The 19,270-nt window shown below is 42.0% G+C and overlaps 1 protein-coding gene and 1 long non-coding RNA gene across 3 annotated transcripts in view; one reads left to right on the top strand and one right to left on the bottom strand.

Moving 5' to 3' along the window:
• LOC137334224 (uncharacterized) overlaps window positions 1-6,350 on the top strand; it is a 48,155-nt gene extending 41,805 nt beyond the window's left edge. Inside the window, exons 3-4 of the long non-coding RNA XR_010966100.1 lie at window positions 1,025-1,126; window positions 5,537-6,350. This is a non-coding gene — a long non-coding RNA (uncharacterized lncRNA). The remainder of the gene's footprint in view (window positions 1-1,024; window positions 1,127-5,536) is intronic.
• Window positions 5,763-19,270, bottom strand: part of LOC137334222 (receptor-type tyrosine-protein phosphatase gamma-like) — a 549,824-nt gene continuing 536,316 nt past the window's right edge. For both annotated transcript variants that reach the window (XM_067998832.1, XM_067998831.1), the window contains 3 exons: window positions 11,177-11,319; window positions 8,683-8,818; window positions 5,763-8,229 (listed from right to left, as the gene is read on the bottom strand). In XM_067998832.1, coding sequence (XP_067854933.1) covers window positions 8,083-8,229; window positions 8,683-8,818; window positions 11,177-11,319 — 426 coding nt within the window. In that variant the 3' untranslated portion in view covers window positions 5,763-8,082. The remainder of the gene's footprint in view (window positions 8,230-8,682; window positions 8,819-11,176; window positions 11,320-19,270) is intronic.

The raw sequence follows: 19,270 nt of genomic DNA, 5'->3' as shown, positions 1-19,270 counted from the left end.
CTTTTACCCCTCAACTACATCATCCTTTTCCAGTGCTATAATAGTTTCTTTGATCAATACTGCCACCAACCCCCCCCCCCCCACCATCTCCTATCTTGTATCCAGGAATATTAAGTACCTAATCCTCCCCTTCTTTGAGCCAGGTCTCTCTTATTGCTACTATATCATCGTCCCATCTGGTGACTTGAACCTGCAGCTCACCAACCTTATTTACCACACTACGTGTGTTTATGCACAGGCACTCCAAACTCATCTTAGACTGCCTTGCATTTTTCCCGTCTGATTGTTACTTCTGAACTACTCTTCACTTCAGTGCTACTTGTCCCTCCCAGTGCTCTCTGTGCATCGTTTCCTCTTTAATGTTTCCTCCTGGTGCCCATCCCCTGCCAAATTAGATTAAACCCTCCCTCACAGCACAAGTTAACCTCCCCGCGAGGACATTGGTTTCAGCTCTGTTGAGGTGCAACCTGTACATCTTGAACAGATCCCTCCTGCCCCAGAACAATGCCTAGACACAAAAGGCATCAAGGGGTATGGGGAGAGTGCGGGACTATGGTATTGAGATAGAGGATCAGCCATGATCATATTGAATGGAAGAGCAGGCCCGAAGGGCTGAATGGCCTACTCCTGCTCCTATTTTCTATGTTTCTATGTTTCTATGTCGAGGCTTGTTTAGTCTGAGGTGGGGATCTTACGAACATACGAAATTGACGGTCAGGAAAAGACCAGCTGGTCCATTAAGCTTGCTCCACACTCATGATGGCCAGAACATCATGACTAGACACTTCCTGCCCCTCCCCCCTCTGAGTTATGAAGCAGTCATTCATTATATTTACCAACTTTGACTCTAAACCAATTTAAATAAGGGTGATAGTTATATGTTAGTAATTGCCTTAACTTACTGAATGCTGCGATCTGTCATGTTCTATAGGTGCTACTGTGAATGTTGTCAGCTTTTTGTGAGATGGCTGTGTGGATAGTCTTGGAACTAGGGTAACATTCTTCCTGCTTTGTCCTTTGCCAGCTGCCATGCATCAAATGTTGGATCTCTGAAGCTGCTAGAGTCTAACCCGCTCCTCTTCAGATACAAGAATGTGTCTTCATCAAATCCAGTATTAATAGAAATGTAGGTATGGATGTACGAGTACTGAATAAACGACAATGTCTAAAGGTGCTTATTTTACAATGATGGCAGCACTAGATACCACACAAAAGTGGAAAATCAACATTGCTGAATTGTTCACATTTAGAAAGCGAGAAGGAAATTTTGGTGACAGAGTCTCATTAGAGAAATAGACAAAACAGATGTATTGATTCCGTGAGAGTCCAGAAATCTGTCTGTCTAAGCCTTGAATATACTCAATGAGCATCCACATCCCTATGGGGTAGAGAATTCCAAAGATTCACAACCCTTTGAGTGAAGAAATTCCTCCTCATCTCTGTCCTAAATGGCCAACCCCTTACCCTGAGACTATGCTCCCTAGTTCTAGACTCTCCAGCCAAGGGAAACAACCTCTCCGCATCTACTGTCAAGCCCTCTCAGAATCTTATATGGTTCAATGAGATCACCTCTCAGTCTTCTAAACTCCAGAGAGTATAAGCCCATTCTATTAAATCTTTCCTCACAGGACAACCCTCTCATCCCAGGAATCAATCTAGTGAACCTTTGTTGAACCGCTTCTAGGGCAAGTATACCCTTCCTCAAGTAAGGAGACCAAAACTGTACACAGTACTCCAGGTGTGGTCTCACCAGAGCACTGTACAATTGCAGCAAGACTTTCTCACTCTTGTACTCCAACCCTCTTGCAATAAAGGTTAACATACCAATTACCTTCCTAATTGCTTGCTGTAACTATATGTTAACTTTCTGTGTTTCGTGTACAAGGACACCCAAATCCCTCTGAACACCAACATTTAATAGTTTCTCACCATTTAAAATATATTCTATTTTTCTATTCTACCTACTAAAGTGAATAACCTCACATTTCCCCACATTATACTCCATCTGCCACCTTCTTGCCCACTCCTGTAACCTGTCTATATCCCTTTGCGGACTCTTTGTGTCCTCCTCACAGCTTACTTTCTCACCTAGTTTTGCATCGTCAGCAAACTTGGATACATTACACTCGGTCCCATCATCCAAGTCAGCAATAAAGATTGTAAGTAGCTGAGGCCCAAGCACCAATCCTTGCGGTACCCCACTAGTTACAACCTGCCAACCTGAAAATGACCCGTTTATTCCTACTCTCTGTTTTTTGTCCGTTAACCAATGCTCTATCCATGCTAATATATAACCCCCAACCTCATAAGCCTTATCTTGTGTAACCACCTTTTTTGTGGCACCTTATCGAATGCCGTTTGAAAATCCAAATATACGACATCCACTGTTTCCCTTTATCCACCCTGCTAGTTACATCCTCAAAAAACTCTTAATAGATTTGTCAAACACGATTGCCCTTTCATAAAACCATGTTGACTCTGCCTAATCATATTATGATTTCCTAAGTGCCCCATTACCATGTCCTTAATAATGAATTCCAGCATTTTCCCAACTACTTATGTCAGGCTAACTGGCCTGTAGTTCCCTGTTTGCTCTCTCCCTCCTTTCTTGAATAGTGGTGTTACATTTGCTAGCTTCCAATCTACTGGGACTGTTCTAGAATCTAGGGAATTTTGGAAGATCATAACCAATGCATCCACTATCTCTGCAGTCACCCCTTTTAGAATCCTTGGATGTAGGCCATCAGGTCCAGGGGATTTGTCAGCTTTTAGTCCCATTAATTTCTCCAGTATTTTTTTTACAAATATTATTTACTTTAAGTTCCTCACTCTCATTAGACTCTCGGTTCCCCACTATTTCTGGTATGTTTTTTGTGTCTTCTACTATAAAGACAGATACAAAATATTTGTTTAATGTCTCTGCCATTTCCTTATACCTCATTATAATTTCTCCTGTCTCAGCCTCTAAGGGACCCACATTTACTTTCGCTACTCTCTTCCTTTTTACATACTTGTAGAAGCTCTTACAATCTGTTTTTATATTTATTGCTAGTTTACTCTCATTCTATTTTCTCCCTCTTAATCAATTTTTCAGTAATCCTTTGCTGGTTTCTAAAACTCTCCCAGTCCTCAGGCTTACGACTCTTCTTGGCAACATTATAAGCCTCTTCTTTTAATCTAATACTATCCTTAACTTCTTTAGTTAGCCACAGATGGATCACTTCTCCTGTGGAGTTTTTAATTCCTCAATGGAATGTATATTCGTTGATAATTATAAAATATTTCTTTAAATGTTCGCCATTGTTTATCTACCGTCATATCTTTTAACCTAATTTCCCAATTAACCTCAGCCAACTCGCCCCTCATACCTATATAATTGGCTTTGTTTAAATTTAAGACTCTAGTTTTGGACTTAAGTATGCGACACTTGAACTCAAAGTGAAATTCTATCATATTATGATCACTCTTCCCCAGAGGATCCCTTACTATGAGATTACTAATTAACTCTGTCTCATTACACAAGACAAGATCTAAAATAGCCTGTTTCCTGGGTGGGTCCATGAAGTACTGTTCTGGGAAACTGTCTCGAATGCATTCCATGAACTCGTCCTCCAAACTACTTTTGCCAATTTGATTTGTCCAGTCTATACGAAGATTAAAGTCCCCCATGATTATTGCATTACCTTTGTTACAAGCTCCTCTTATTTCTTGATTGATACTCTGTCCAACAGTATAACTACTGTTAGGGGGCTTATAAACTTCTCCCAGACAGCACACATTCACTATAGTAACCAAGAGATCATACAAGACACGCAGAAAAAAAACTTGCATGTCATTTCCTTCCAGTTGTGCATGCTAAGGGACAGAGCTAGACTGGTAGCTGCCACTGTGTGTGCAGAGCAGATTGTCCACTCCTAAATACATCATAGATTATTTTTCATCAGTGCTCCTCCTTACACCTTCACCTCCTCACTCACCACTGATTTACATATATATGTACTATCTGTATGTCACTATGAAACCGTAAAAAGTTACAAACATTTTACTGTAACTTATTCTGTAGACTGATGCACTTTAAACATGGCCGTAAAGCATTGTGTAAAGGGGTTCCACATTTTCTAAGCTGGTATTGAAAGGTTCATATTTCCTAACCTCTTCTGCCCCATAGGAATCATTTGCATTGCACCAAGGAATTATATTATTGCTGCAAGTAACACAGGAAATCTATTGATATGGAAATGTTGTAATTCCAATGACAACTGTAAGCCAGTCAGAAAAAAACCTAACATTCACTTACTGACAATTGAAAAAAGTTACAAAACATTATAAAACTGAAAATGTCATTAATATTTCAACTCTTATGCCAAAAATCGATGTCAGTACTAAATCATTCCTATTGTTATTAAGCTAAGATGTCAAGATAAGTAAGTTGCTAGAGGCACAAAATATTTTGAGCAAGTTCTGACCTTGGTGTACTGGAACCAGTCATAGAACTACTGCACAGGAAACCACCAGAACAACTTGCATTTATATTGCACCTTTAATGTAGAAAAACATTCCTAGGATCGTCAGAGGCATAATCAGATAAAAAAAATTGACACCAGTCAATAAATGAGATATTAGGAGGGGCTTAGGGAGGGTATTCCAAAGTGTGGCATTCCCCCCCACCGCGGCCCCCAAGAACACTCAGCTTGTTGGAAGTTAACAGAGAAAAAGATAATTAGAGAATGCATAATAGATGACGGTGAAATACAAGTTTATTTTCACAAATGACAAAGATCTGATCATTTATAGCAAAATATTGTGTACCTTATAACACTCATAAGCCTAGAGTTTCCACACGAGCGGAATCCCAATGAAAAAAGTAGACTGATCCCACCATCGTTTCTGGGGTTAGCCAAATTACCTTAATGATTTCTGTCACCCAGTGTTAGCCACACCAGTCATTTGAGGGGTGGGGGGGGGGGCAGTGGGAGAGAGATGGGGGACTAGCATTTTATTGTGGGGTTTAAAGGACTGCAGTCGCTCAAAAAGAACACAAAACAAAATATTTGTTTAGCTGCAGAATGGAATGCAGGTGCTGGATGATGCACGATGGGTGAACCAGCACTTCTGGGAATGGGGGAAGTTGTAGATCTTCTATTGGTACACAGTCAGCGGGGTGGTCCCACCCCTGGTGTCATCTGCCCTTTTCTTGCACTACACTCCAGGACCACGGGAGCCTTCTCCACTTTGCCAGATTTTCCATGCTTCCCTCCCCCTCTTCTATTCTGCTGCAACAATTTACACATCCTCTGGGTCTTGGATACATCTTTTGTTTCTCCCATTGTTGCCTCTTTTTGTTTTGTACCATTATAACACCCGTCATTTAATCATTTCCTGTCCTCCACCTAATCGCAGACCTTTCCTTCTATTATCCCTGTCCCCATTACTCTGGCTCTGTTTCTCCCTTATAATCTGTTTATCTGTAATATCTTCTGGTTCTGACGACAGGTCATTGACCTGAAAGGTTAACCCTATGTTTGTCTCTCCGCAGATGCTGCTGAGTGTTTCCAGCATTTTCTGTTTTTATTTCACAATTCCAGCATCTGCAGTATGTAATTACTCCGCCGACTTTTTGATAAAGTTACTAACAGGAGGAATTTCAAGCCCGGATATGCCAGCTGACTTCAAGCTAATCTAAAATTTATTGCAGAGCAAAGTAGGCTTTAAACCATCAAAATAAAGACCTCCAGCAAAATCATAACAGTGACATCTACAGGTCCATCAAAACCCATACTTTATTTCATGTATAGCAATACAATTTACATATTAAATAACACTATAATAGAACAATTTAATATAGTTTCCAACAGAACAAAGCAGATTTTTTCAAGTTACAAAACACCACATTTTCAAATGGGTCATGAGACAAACTTATTCAGCAACTGCCTAGATCTATTCCTATTGCACACACCGACAATATAGTTGAAAATACCTGCAACTTCGACAACCACTGCCCCCAAGAAGTAATATATGTTGAATGCCTTTGAAATGTGATGACACAGTATTCATGATACTACCTCAATGCACATACAGCTTTCCACATAGCCACCACAAAACTATGAAGGAGTTGAGACTAGAAAAAAATTAGCTTTATATGAAAATATAAAATTCTGTGATTATATACCGTAGATACAAAGTCCCCATAAGATGCCTGTTTAAGCAACAAAATATTTACAGTTTGATTGTATCTGCTACCCTAAAGAATGAATAAAGGTTATGGTTTTCAAGAAATGATGTTTGAACTATCATTGTTTTTGTCTAAAATGCTGAAACAAAATTCTTTTGAACACCACTACCCCAAATGTTGGAGAAACATGAAGTTTTAAAAAAATTCAAAAATCTCCCCTTTGTTGAGAAAAGGTTTTTTTTTCTTTTTTAAACTTTTTTTTCTTGAAAACAGCTCAAGCTTTTTAATTCCCTAAAAGTCTGATTAATGTTTGCCTCATCAAATGTTTAACTTGTATAGAAAATGTCTCCCACTTTGTGAAAATACCTCTTTTTTTAAACAAAAATTCTGAAACTTTTGTTTTCACTTCCCCAGGTAGCAGTTTTTTTTTTTAAGATGTCACGTCAGAGAGAAGCCTGACAGCATTTTCAGTCCAGCATTGCTACATTCTTCTCACTATGAGAACATAGCCACATCTGCAGATAACTAACCGAGTATCACACAAGACTCTTATGTACAAATATGGTCAACTCTTTAAAAAGGGAAGCCATACAATTCTAAATTGTAATTAAGGTATGTACGTTTGTGTGAACAGTTTATTCAGTATGTAGGTTGTCCCTTCATAAAAAGAAATATGAATTGGCACCTTGATAACATTAACATTCATCTTATTGAGTCACTTATTGAGTTTGCAAATAAAAAAAACACACCCTGGACTAAAGAGACAGTTTAAAAATAATTAATAAGACAATTAAAACCATACTTTTGAGAAAAAAAACTCCTACATTCTGCTGAGAACTACTTTATATCTTTGGTAAGTTAATAAATTCTGCTCCACTGTCATTTAAAAAAAGTGTTTCAAATTGTGTAATATTTTCAAAAGACTGATTATTGACAAGGCAAATATGCTACATTATTGGTGCAGCCCACACACTATTTACCAATGGTGTAACATTGTCAGATGCACCCTCATTTTGGACCTACACAACCCACTGTGCAAAAGCATGCGTGAATCTGCTTTTTGTCGTATCAGTCCTTATCTCCTGCAAAAGAAACCAAATCAGAGTGTTCATATTAACCCTTCAAAAACAGTTACTAATGCTGTACATTCTTGCAAGCATGATGATTTTTTTCACTTACTAAGATATTTATGCCTTTTCTGCCATATGCAAAGTCAACATTTTCTTCACACATCCCCAGTTACAGCCTGGTGCAGTACAAATATATAAAACTTCAAGAAAATGATAAATTAATAGCTGTACCCATACACTTGGCCTACAGTAATTTACTTTGTAGTAAGAGTTATATTGTTTGAATGTTTATACTCTGATCACTGGAATGTAGGAGGTTATATCACTGGTATTTTACAAAAACTTGCCAGGTTCACATGATGTATTACTTAAAAAGAAATTCAAAAATACATCACTATCTGCACAAAAAAAGATTCTCTCAGAGCTGGTCAACAACCAAAATATAGAATGGTTTTGTTTGCAAAATTACCTCAAAGCTGTCTCCAGACACAAGTTCCATCTTCCTAAGACGCACAAGTTATAGAGAATTGCAGACAGAATCTTTTCATGGATTTCTGGGAAAATACAGATCTTGTACTAGGTCTTTATTGGCAGTAACACTGATCAGATAGTGCAAACTAGAAAGAATTGTGTTTTCATCTTGTGAAAATAAGAGGTGCAAATACTCAGCAGGATAACAATAAGACTCAGAATGGTTAAAACAAATATTGAAAATGCTCATCACTGTAAAAAGTACAGTCAGGTTATCATTAAACTTGGAACCTGGCAAAAAAGGCCTCAGAAGTTCATTCAGTCCTTAAAAGTTTTTCAAATGAAGTGCCATTTGCAAAAAGCTTCAAATTACACAAGAGATTCCATGCTTTCTGCTGGGTCTGATTCATCGGTGATAATAATGGTGCCATTTTTGTCAAATGATGAAGGGCCGTTTCCATTCTCTTTTGTGCTGACTAAGCTGAGCATTGCTTTATATAGGAACTGATACTGCTCCTGTGCAAAGGCAGACAAGAAGTATTAGATTAGTAAAGACTTCTGTTAATTATGTATGCATATTACTATTTCAACATCAATTATAATTGTGTGCAACCTTCAAAGTTATAACCACTGCATTCTTGTGCAAATTTAAAACAGGGATAGCACACAAACTGTTGCCATTTACAGCTTTTCAAAAGATAAAATCAATGAGATAGAATTATGCCAGGCATACTATGCCTGTGTCACATACTCATTAAGAGGTTCTCAAATATATTGTGACGTGTTAGAAGGCCATCGTAAAACCAGATCTTGCTTTTTTTTAAATGCTGCACTGTAAGTTTTGGACACCATTATTGCATGTATCTGAATATAAGATGTAGACTGTGCAGCTTCCAAGGACTAATTAAAAGTTATAAACATCAATGCAAAATGATAAGACATCTTTATTTTTCACAGTCAAGTACTTACAATGTCTGTGAAAACTCCTGGCCTCATAAGGTTTATCATCTTTGCAACCTGGTAGACATCCACAGCAGATTCACACTCCAACTGCTGTGACAGGGTGGTAAGGCCACAGAACAGCCCAGCAGAGACACCTCCAAACCTGCACAACACAGAATGAGGTTAAGTGTTTGCTTAAGGTACCATGGTTTCCCTTCAGATGACTGGTTGCATTTTCCTTTTCCTGCAATATCTCACAAATACTTGTTAAAATGTCATTTTTAGGATGCCCTAGATCACCCTTACTGACTGCCTTCAATCAGATTCTTTAAAATCAATAGGTACAAAAGATTTGAACTTCTCTAAATAGTAAGATAATAATGATCTTTTATAACCCAGAAACTAATTAAATACACAAGTTGTTAATTTTACAGTCATAAAGTTAGTGTTTTTTATCCAGAGACAACTTCTTTGCCATCAGTTGCAAATGAACCTTACCTTTAAAAGTGGAGTTTCAGACAGAATTAAATGAAGGCACCATAAGTCACTGGATAACTAATGGCACTTGCTATGGAGCAATGGGGCAACACAGACATTCATTATAATGACAAGGTGCTCCAAGTAAACAACATGTTTTCCATTTTTCAAACTCTACTGAACGGTGTGTGCAGGAAATGAATGAGACATGGCCATTTATTTTATTGTTCCAGATGTCCTCGTTTGAACCGTTTCTATGGAATTCCAAAGGAAGAGTGAAAGCAAGATGTTGCGCTTGACATTTGCCTGGATTATATTAAATATTTTCAAACTAACATTTAGCTCTGTAAATGCTAATCAGAATGTAGGCTGTAAAGTAATCTATCTCATAGTAATATGCTTACACTTAGTGACCTAAAAATATTTGCAACTTTTATTAATTCTTAGAAAGAAAGCTAGACAGAGTGGTGTGTGCACAATGCTCCATCTCCAGTAAAGAGAAGAGGGGAGAAACAGTCCTATCAGGATGTCTCTTGTCAGTCAACACCAATAACAGTGGCTACAAGAACAAAATGAGGAAAAAGCAATTTAGCCCATCAGTCTCGATCCCTCTAGCAAACGAAGTGTAACTGTCATGCTATGAGAAGTTCATGACCCAGACTATTCTTTCCTGCTGACTGAATAGTTTATGAGAGTGGGAGTTATGAATGACAGACCTACAGATGCTGGGGAGAGTGAGAGGGGAAGTTTTCTTTTCGAAGAAAAAGCAGAAGTACACTTATATAGTGCCTCACGTCATTGAAATATCTCAAACCATTTCATTCAGTGAAAAACCTTTGCAGTGACTGTACACAAACATGGCAGCTATTCTTTGTCAACAAAATCCCACTGACAGCAAAGAGATAGATGACCAATTAATCTGTCAGTTGGTGAGAGAGGAATGTTGACTAGGACATCCAGAGGACTTGTTGCTGCATCTGACCATTCAAAGGATAACATCTTTGACAATGCAGCACGCAAGTGTCAGCCTAATTTATCTACTAAAGTCCTAGTGTGTATCTAAGGGCTACCAACCAGAATCAAAGAACTGCATCATTGTTTCATCTATACAGGGTATGAAAGAAAAAAAGTCAAATCTATTTCTGGTTGCAAATATATATATGCCTGGAAATTCTGTGGAGGTTCTCCCAGTCTCTTGTCATAACTTCCACCGTAACTTTGGGTGTTAAGAGCCATTTTCAGCTATTTCTCTGGCGATTCCACCAATTTCCTACTCAGGTTACAGTGGGAGATCAGGAGAATCCCTGTTAAATTTCAGGGCCAGAATCAAGTACTAATGGGTAGCTTCAACACACATTTCAGTGAGGAAAAAGAAGCGTTCCCTTTCAACGGTTTACTGCAATCTTTGGAATTATTCTTATTCTCATCTTTGGCCATCCACACGGTCCCATCCCAACTGGGAACCATTTTTTCACCTTTCAAGGGTACTATTTGGCTGCTAATTGGAAACAAACACTAATATGCATTATTGGCAGGTAGTAACTTATTTTAAATGGTATGTTAGAAAATGTAGTGGTCCAGTACACTGCAGTTCCAGCATTCTGTGTGATATAGGGTACTGAGTAAAGACATTCCTTTTTATTAAGGGAGGGAGATAAAATGAGAGGACAGGTCAGCTTGGATCACGCTTTCACAGCTCTATATCCCTCTTATATTGTTATTTGCAGACTGAAGCAGCATCTATTTCCAATAGAACCCAGGTTGCAAACGATAATATAAATGCCTCATATGCCCGACAAAATCAAGTGGTAATTCTATCAAGCTAATGATCATTAATAATCTGCTATTATTTTTTTGGACTAAAAGTAGAAATGTCCTAGATCAAGGCAGCACAAATAGGACATTAGTGGACAGCTAAAGAGACATTGGAGTAGCCTATTCTGCTTCTCCTCCCAGCTGGAGAATAATGAACCATGGGATGTGTGTGTACGTGTGTGGGGATCATTAAGAACATAAAGTGAAACGGGAAGACTCAAGTACATACTCATCGTGAACGATGGTTGGCCCGTCTCTGGTCGAGGCCTCTTCTTTCAATACATTAATAAGTTCAAAGGTGCTGCTGATAGGAGCATCTGGATTAGGCCATTTCGGACACTGAAAGTGACGCACTTCCAGTACATAATCATCCTGAAGGAAAAGCAGTTATAGATTTAGATTGTTTGCAAACTATTCTCCTGTCTTTTCTATTCCATTAATGGCCATACAAATAACAATCAATAAAATTGCTTGACAAAATAATTTATCTCATAGTCCTAAAGGGTTATTCACAACTTATTTTTCATTCAGACTTTGTTACAGAATTCCATGCAACTGAGACCCTCCCTCAGTCTTTCTAAAGAAAACCAAGGGATTCCATTATTAAGAGCTGCACTGAGTAGCACAAGTTTCTTCCAAGAAACTTGGCAGCCACTTTGCCGACCTTTATTTACAAACACATGGGGCATGATTTTGACCCCGAGCCGGGAAGGGGGCGGGGCGGGAGGGACAAATTGCGGACGGGAAACCCGGAATTCTGGTTTCCTGAAGGTCTTTACGATTTTGACGTAAGGACGTCTTTTATTTTTTTTGTTGGTTTGCCATCCGGCTAGCTGGCCTGATTGACAGGCTGGCCTCAGTCGGATGGGAGGACAACCAGCAAGAGGTAAGTCTTCAGGTAAGTCTTTGATTGTATGGACTGGAGGGGGGGGGGGGGGGGGGGGGGGGAGTATGGGTGCGACGGGGGCACCGATGTGCATGGGGGCACCGATGGGCATAGGGGGAATCAGCCATGGGGGGAGGGATCGGGGGTCATTCGCCGGGGTGGGGGGGGGGTTGTCGGGGGTCATCATGGCGCTCTGTGATCATTGGGGGTGGTGGGGGGCAACGGGGATCATCGCAGGGGTCCGCAATCGTTGGGTAGGAGGGATCATCATGGGGCATCGCGGAGGTCCGCTATCGTTGGGAGGGGGGGTTCGTCGGGGGTCATCGTGGAGGTCCGCAATCGTTGTGGGGGGGTGGGGAGATCTGCAATCATTGAGGGGTCACTGAAGGTAGGCTTGTTGGGTCTGGGGGAAGCACTCCTGCTCCTCCGGGCCCAAAAGCTGTGCGAGAAAGGCACTTACTTGCAGTTTTGGGCCTTGTCGCCTCCACTCACGTGGTGTGAAGGAGAAGGCCTTGGAATACCGGTCCCCAGAGGCTGAAATTACAAAATCTGTAAAAATGGAGGCTCACAAACCTTGAAATGTTTTTGTCACCAACCCACCTCCTGGGAGCGAGTTCATCACCTGCCCCTCGTTCCGCCCCGGTGAAAACCAGAAATGGGTGGGTTGGAGGCGGGTCTGAAATGGTTGCGATTTTCAATGCCCCCCCGCCCCCAACCCATCCGTTTTTCAATGTTAAAATCATGCCCATGATGTGTGAGATAAATCTCACTGCATCATCTGTGTGAGGCCATTGTGCTGAAAATTATGCACAGCTCTTCTACCTCAAACAAGAATGCTTTGCTTTGCTTTAAAGAATGCAGCCTTTCTACAAACACATGCAGCTACATGTAGTCCTCTATCACAATGCTCCCTGTTTGTTTTCTTTCTGGGATTATGTCTGTGGTGGTACTCAACATCTGTGCTTCAGAATATGCTCTAGTAAAAAGTTCAAGGCATTTTTTGGGGTGTTCAATATAACCCGGGGCCCATTACAAATGTTGGTCACTTTTTGCTTGAAGACATTCTTCCTGACATCTGTCCTAAACTTTATTTTGAACTAAAAGCAAAATGCTGAAAATTTGAAACAGAAACAGAAAATACTGGAAACACTCAGCAGGTCTGGCAGCATCTATGAAGAAAACAGAAAAATTAACTTTTCAGGCATGGACCCGTCAGAGCTCCTTGGCCCCCTATTTCTCATCTACATGCTGCCCCTTGGCGACATCATCTGAAGACATGATGTCAGGTTCCACATGTACTCTGACCACACCCAGCTCTAACTCTCCACCATCTCTATTGACCCCTCCACTGCTTCCGTGTTGTCAGCCTGCTTGTCCGACATCCAGTCCTGGATGAGCCGCAACTTCCACCAATTAAACACAGGCAAGACCGAAGCCATTGTCTTCGGCCCCTGCCACAACATCAGTTCCCTTGCCACAGTCTCAGGCTGAACCAGACTGTTCACAATCTTGACGTCATATTTGACCCCGAGCTGCGCTTCTGACCCCATATCCTCTCCATCACCAAGACCGTCTACTTCCACCTTTGCAACATCGCCCATTTCCGTCTCTGTTTCTGCCCATCTGCAGCTGAAACCCTCATCTGTGCTTTTGTTACCTCCAGGCTCAATTATTCCAATGCTCTTCTGGCTGGCCTTCCATCTTCCACCCTCCATAAACTTGAACTCATCCAAAACTGCTGCCTATATCCTAACCTACACAAAGTCCCGCTCTCTCATCACTCCTGTGCTCGCTGACCGACATTGGCTCAACCTTTGTTTACAACCACATGATCCACCAATGCTTCAAATTTAAAATTCTCATCTTTGAATTCCAAATCCCTCCTATCTCTGTAACCTCCACCAGTCCAATCACCCTCCGAGAACTCTGCACTTCTCCAACTTCGTCCCTTATGCATTCACCACTCCTTTCGTCCTACTATTGGAGGCCATGCCTTCAGCTGTCTAGGCCCTAAGCTCTCAAAATCCCTCCCTAAATGTCTCTGTCTGACCACCTCACTTTTCTCCTTTAAGACTCTTCTTAAAATCTACCTCTTTGACCAAGCTTTAGGCAACCCTTCTAATATCTCGTTCTTTGTCTCAATGTCAATTTTTGTTTGATTATTCTCCAGTGATGCAGCTTGGGACGTTTCCTATTTTAAAGGAGCTAGGTAAAGGCAAGTTGTTATTATCGTTGATCAAGGTCCATACCTGAATTGTTATGTTGCCTGTCTTCTCCACAGAGTATTTCCAGTATTTTCTGTTTTTGTTACGAAACTTTATTTTCACCAGTTTTAATCTTTGCCCCCTAGTTGTAGTATCTTGGCATACCTTGGTGCAGTGCTCCAGATAAACTTTATCTGTGCCTTTTATCACCTTTTACATCCCTCACAGTCATATTCTTTTAAAGCTAAAGAGCTTCACTTTCTGCAGTCTTTCCTTGATAACTCAATCTTTTGGTACTATGGATCAGCCTCATGGCTCCTCTCCACACTGTCTCCATGGCTTGCATGTTTCCCTAATACCTTGGTGACCAAAACTCTACACAGTATCCAAAATGCAATCAGACAAGAACACTGTGGAGTTTTAATAATGGTATCTTCTGAATTATACTCAAATGACCTAGCAATATAATAAAGCATTCTAATCTTTGTTCATTTCTGCTCCACACTGATTTGACATGCTGAGTGCCCAATCAACTCACACTCAGTTCCCTTTTTGCTTCACCTTCAGCTATCTTTATGCTAACATCCATTATTCCGACCAACATGTAGTACCTTGCGCCTACCTCGACGGAATTTTATTTGCCGCTGCTTTGCCTAATTCCACATTTTATTCAACTCCTGTTGTAGATTCCTGGCTGCTTCATCCATCGATATCGCTCCTCCCTGCCCCCCCCCCCCCCGACCCCCCACCCAGTTTAGTATCATCTGCAAACTTGATTAGTTTGCATTGGCTTTCTTTATCTAAGTCATTCATTTAGATTAGGAACAGAAGGGGCCTCAGTACTGAAGCTTAGGGTATTCCACTCAGTATTTGCTTCCTACCCTGGCATCATTCCTTAACAAGTAACTGCTGTTTTCTTCCCTTCAGCCAGTTCTTTATCCATGTTCAACATTTACCTTGAATTTTAAAATTTTATTCGTTCATGGGACGTGGGCGTCCCTGGCGAGGCCAACATTTATTGCCCATCCCTAATTGCCCTTGAGAAGGTGGTGATGAGCCGCCTTCTTGAACCGCTGCAGTCCATGTGGTGAAGGTTCTCCCAGTGCTGTTAGGTAGGGAGTTCCAGGATTTTGACCCAGCGACGATGAAGGAACGGCGATGTATTTCCAAGTCGGGATGGTGTGTGACTTGGAGGGGAACTTGCAGGTGGTGTTGTTCCCATGTGCCTGCTGCCCTTGTCCTTCTAGGTGGTAGAGATCGTGGGTTTGGAAGGTGCTGTCAAAGAAGCCTTGGCGAGTTGCTGCAGTGCATTCTGTGGATGGTACACACTGCAGCCACAGTGCGCCGGTGGTGAAGGGAGTGAATGTTTAGGGTGGTGGATGGGGTGCCAAACAAGCGGGTTGCTTTGTCCTGGATGGTGTCAAGCTTCTTGAATATTGTTGGAGCTGCACTCATCCAAGCAAGTGCAGAGTATTCCATGACACTCCTGACTTGTGCCTTGTAGATGGTGGAAAGGCTTTGGGGAGTCAGGAGGTGAGTCACTCACCGCAGAATACCCAGCCTCTGACCTGCTCTCGTAGCCACAGTATTTATATGGCTGGTCAAGTTAAGTTTCTGGTCAATGGTGACCCCCAGGATGTTGATGGTGGGGGATTCGGTGATGGCAATGCCGTTGAATGTCAAGGGGAGGTGGTTAGATTCTCTCTTGTTGGAGATGGTCATTGCCTGGCACTTGTTTGGCACGAATGTTACTTGCCACTTATCAGCCCAAGCCTGGATGCTGTCCAAGTCTTGCTGCATGCGGGCACGGACAGCTTCATTATCTATGGGGTTGCGAATGGAACTGAACAATGCGCAATCATCAGCGAACATCCCCATTTCTGACCTTATGCTGGAGGGAAGGTCATTGATGAAGCAGCTGAAGATGGTTGGGCCGAGGACACTGCCTTGAGGAACTCCTGCAGCAATGTCCTGGGGCTGAGATGATTGGCCTCCAACAACCACTACCATCTTCCTTTGTGCTTGGTATGACTCCAGCCACTGGAGAGCTTTCCCCCTAATTCCCACTGACTTCAATTTTACTAGGGCTCCTTGGTCCCACACTCGGTCAAATGCTGCCTTGATGTCAAGGGCAGTCATTCTCACCTCACCTCTGGAATTCAGCTCTTTTGTCCATATTTGGACCAAATCTGTAATGATGTCTGGAGCCGAGTGGTCCTGGCGGAACCCAAACTGAGCATCAGTGAGCAGGTTATTGGTGAGTAAGTGCCGCTTGATCACTGTCGGCGACACCTTCCATCACTTTGCTGATGATTGAGAGTAGACTGATGGGGCGGTAATTGGCCGGCTTGGATTTGTCCTGCTTTTTGTGGACAGGACATAACTGGGCAATTTTCCACATTGTCGGGTAGATGCCAGTGTTGTAGCTGTATGGGAACACTTTGGCTCGAGACGTGGCTAGTTCTGGAGCACAAGTCTTCAGCACTACAGCTGGGATGTTGTCGGGGCCCATAGCCTTTGCTGTATCCAGTGCACTCGGCCGTTTCTTGATATCACGTGGAGTGAATCGAATTGGTTGAAGACTGGTTTCTGCGATGGTGGGGATATCGGGTGGAGGCCGAGATGGATCTCCACTCGGCATTTCTGGCTGAAGATGGTTGCAAACGCTTCAGCCTTGTTTTTTGCACTCACGTGCTGGACTCTGCCATCATGGAGGATGGGGATGTTTTCAGAGTCTCCTCCTCCCGTTAATTGTTTAATTGTCCACTACCATTCACGGCTGGATGTGGCAGGACTGCAGAGCTTTGATCTGATCCGTTGGTTGTGGAATCGCTTAGCTCTGTCTATAGCATGTTGCTTCTGCTGTTTAGCACGCATGTAGTCCTGAGTTGTAGCTTCACCAGGTTGGCACCTCATTTTTAGGTACGCCTGGTGCTGCTCCTGGCATGCTCTTCTACACTCCTCATTGAACCAGGGTTGATCCCCTGGCGTGTTGGTAATGGTAGAGTGAGGAATATGCCGGGCCATGAGGTTACAGATTGTGCTGGAATACAATTCTGCTGCTGCCGATGGCCTCATGGATGCCCAGTTTTGAGCTGCTAGATCTGTTCTGAATCCATTCCAATTAGCACAGTGGTAGTGCCACACAACACGTTGGATGGTGTCCTCAGTGCGAAGACGGGACTTCGTCTCCACGAGGACTGTGCAGTCCTACCAATACTGTCATGGATAGATGCATCTGCGACAGGTAGATTGGTGAGGACGAGGTCAAGTAGGTTTTTCCCTCGTGTTGGTTTGCTCACCTCCTGCCGCAGGCCCAATCTGGCAGCTATGTCCTTCAGGACTCGGTCAGCTCGGTCAGTAGTGGTGCTACCAAGCCACTCTTGGTGATGGACATTGAAGTCCCCCACCCAGAGTACATTATGTGCCCTTGCTACCCTCAGTGCTTCCTCCAAGTGGTGTTCAACATGGAGGAGGACTGATTCTTCAGCTGAGGGAGGACGGTAGGTGGTTTCCTTGCCCATGTTTGATCTGATGCCATGATATTTCATGGGGTCGGGAATCAATGTTAAGGACTCCCAGGGCCACTTCCTCCTGACTGAAAATCACTGTACCGCCATCTCTGGTGGGTCTGTCCTGCCGGTGGGACAGGACATACCCAGTGATGGTGATGGAAGAGTCTGGGACGTTGGCTGAAAGGTATGATTCTGTGAGTATGGCTATGTCAGGCTGTTGCTTGACTAGTCCGTGGGACAGCTCTCCCAATTTTGGCATAAGTCCCCAGATGTTAGTGAGGAGAACTTTGCAGGGTCGACTGGGCTTGGTTTGCCTTTGTTATGTCCAGTCCCTCGTGGTCCGATGCCGGGTGGTCCGTCCGGTTTTATTCTTATTATGACTTTTTTTAAGCGAGATTTTACAACTGAGTGGCTTGCTAGGCCATTTCAGAGGGCAATTAAGAATCAACCACATTGCTGTGGGTCTGAAGTCACATTTAAGCCAGACCGGGTAAGGACGGCAGGTTTCCTTCCCTAAAGGACATTAGTGAACCAGATGGGTTTTTACGACAATCCGGTAGTTTCATGGCCACCATTACTGATACTAATATTTTTTAAATTAATTGAATTTAAATTCCCCAGCATCCGTGGCCGGATTATTAGTCCAGGCCTCTGGATTACTAGTCCAGTAACATAACCACTATGCTACCGTACCCTCTGCTTTCCATAGTAGCCTTTCGTAAGTACACCACGTCATATGGTTTTGCATTGCTCATTAGGAAGCATAGTCCCCTACAAAAGCATTACGGCTGTAATTTATTCAGTTTTTTTGCAACTGCACTCCTGAAATTTGTTCTTAATGATCAATTCCATTACTGTAGACGGACAGGCCTGTAGTCTGATTAGATTGGTCTCCTTTCTTGCTCCCAACATTCATCGGCGCACTCAAGATCATTAGAACTTTACAAATTTCATCACTGGTTTCTCTTAATAGCCTGGAATAAATATCATCTATCCACAAGGTTCCCGAACATCAACAAGATGGAGGTACTAAAGTACTTAAATCTGCATTGATGATTTCTGTCACAGTGGGACATGTATTGACATCTCTGGTGAATACTTTAAGAAAGTACTCATTCAGTATAGTAACTTTTCTCCACTCATCCTCCATTTCACCCTTACTGGCATTCTTTAGGCTTCTTATCTTTTCCATGACTATCCCTTGCTGTTAAGGTATGGGAAGCATTTCTTGCTGTTATATTTAGCATCTACAACTATACTTATTTTTAGTTTTCTCCTTGCTGCTCTGAGCACTCTTTCAGCATGTTTCTGAAATTTCCTGTAATCCTCCCAGTGATCTGCATATCCCTTCTCCCTGCAAACTTTGTAAAGCGTCCTTTTCTTTCTTACTTCTGATTGTCATGTTGAGCTATTTAGGGTCATGTTTTTGAGCTTACACTTCTTAATCTTCAACATGTATTTGTCCTAAATTTTTCTCAGTATATCTTTGAAGGTGTTTCATTTGTCTCCAATTTCTCCAGTCAACTTATTCTGGTTCTTCCTCACATCTGGTTGTTGGTCCTCAGCAGTGTTTAATCCCAAATTGTGTTGAACTTAATTGTACTGTGGTTGCTGTCACCAAGAGGTGTCAGGAGTTTAATTTTCTGTAACCTGTCCAAGTCACTTACCATTACCAAGTCGAGCTCAGAGTTCAGTTTTGAAGGCAAACAGAACCTCTT

This window comes from Heptranchias perlo, chromosome 17 (genome assembly GCF_035084215.1).
Source record: "Heptranchias perlo isolate sHepPer1 chromosome 17, sHepPer1.hap1, whole genome shotgun sequence".
NCBI lineage: Eukaryota > Metazoa > Chordata > Chondrichthyes > Hexanchiformes > Hexanchidae > Heptranchias > Heptranchias perlo.
The sequence above is the reverse complement of the archived record's forward strand: the minus strand, read 5'-3'. Positions and strand labels throughout refer to the sequence as shown.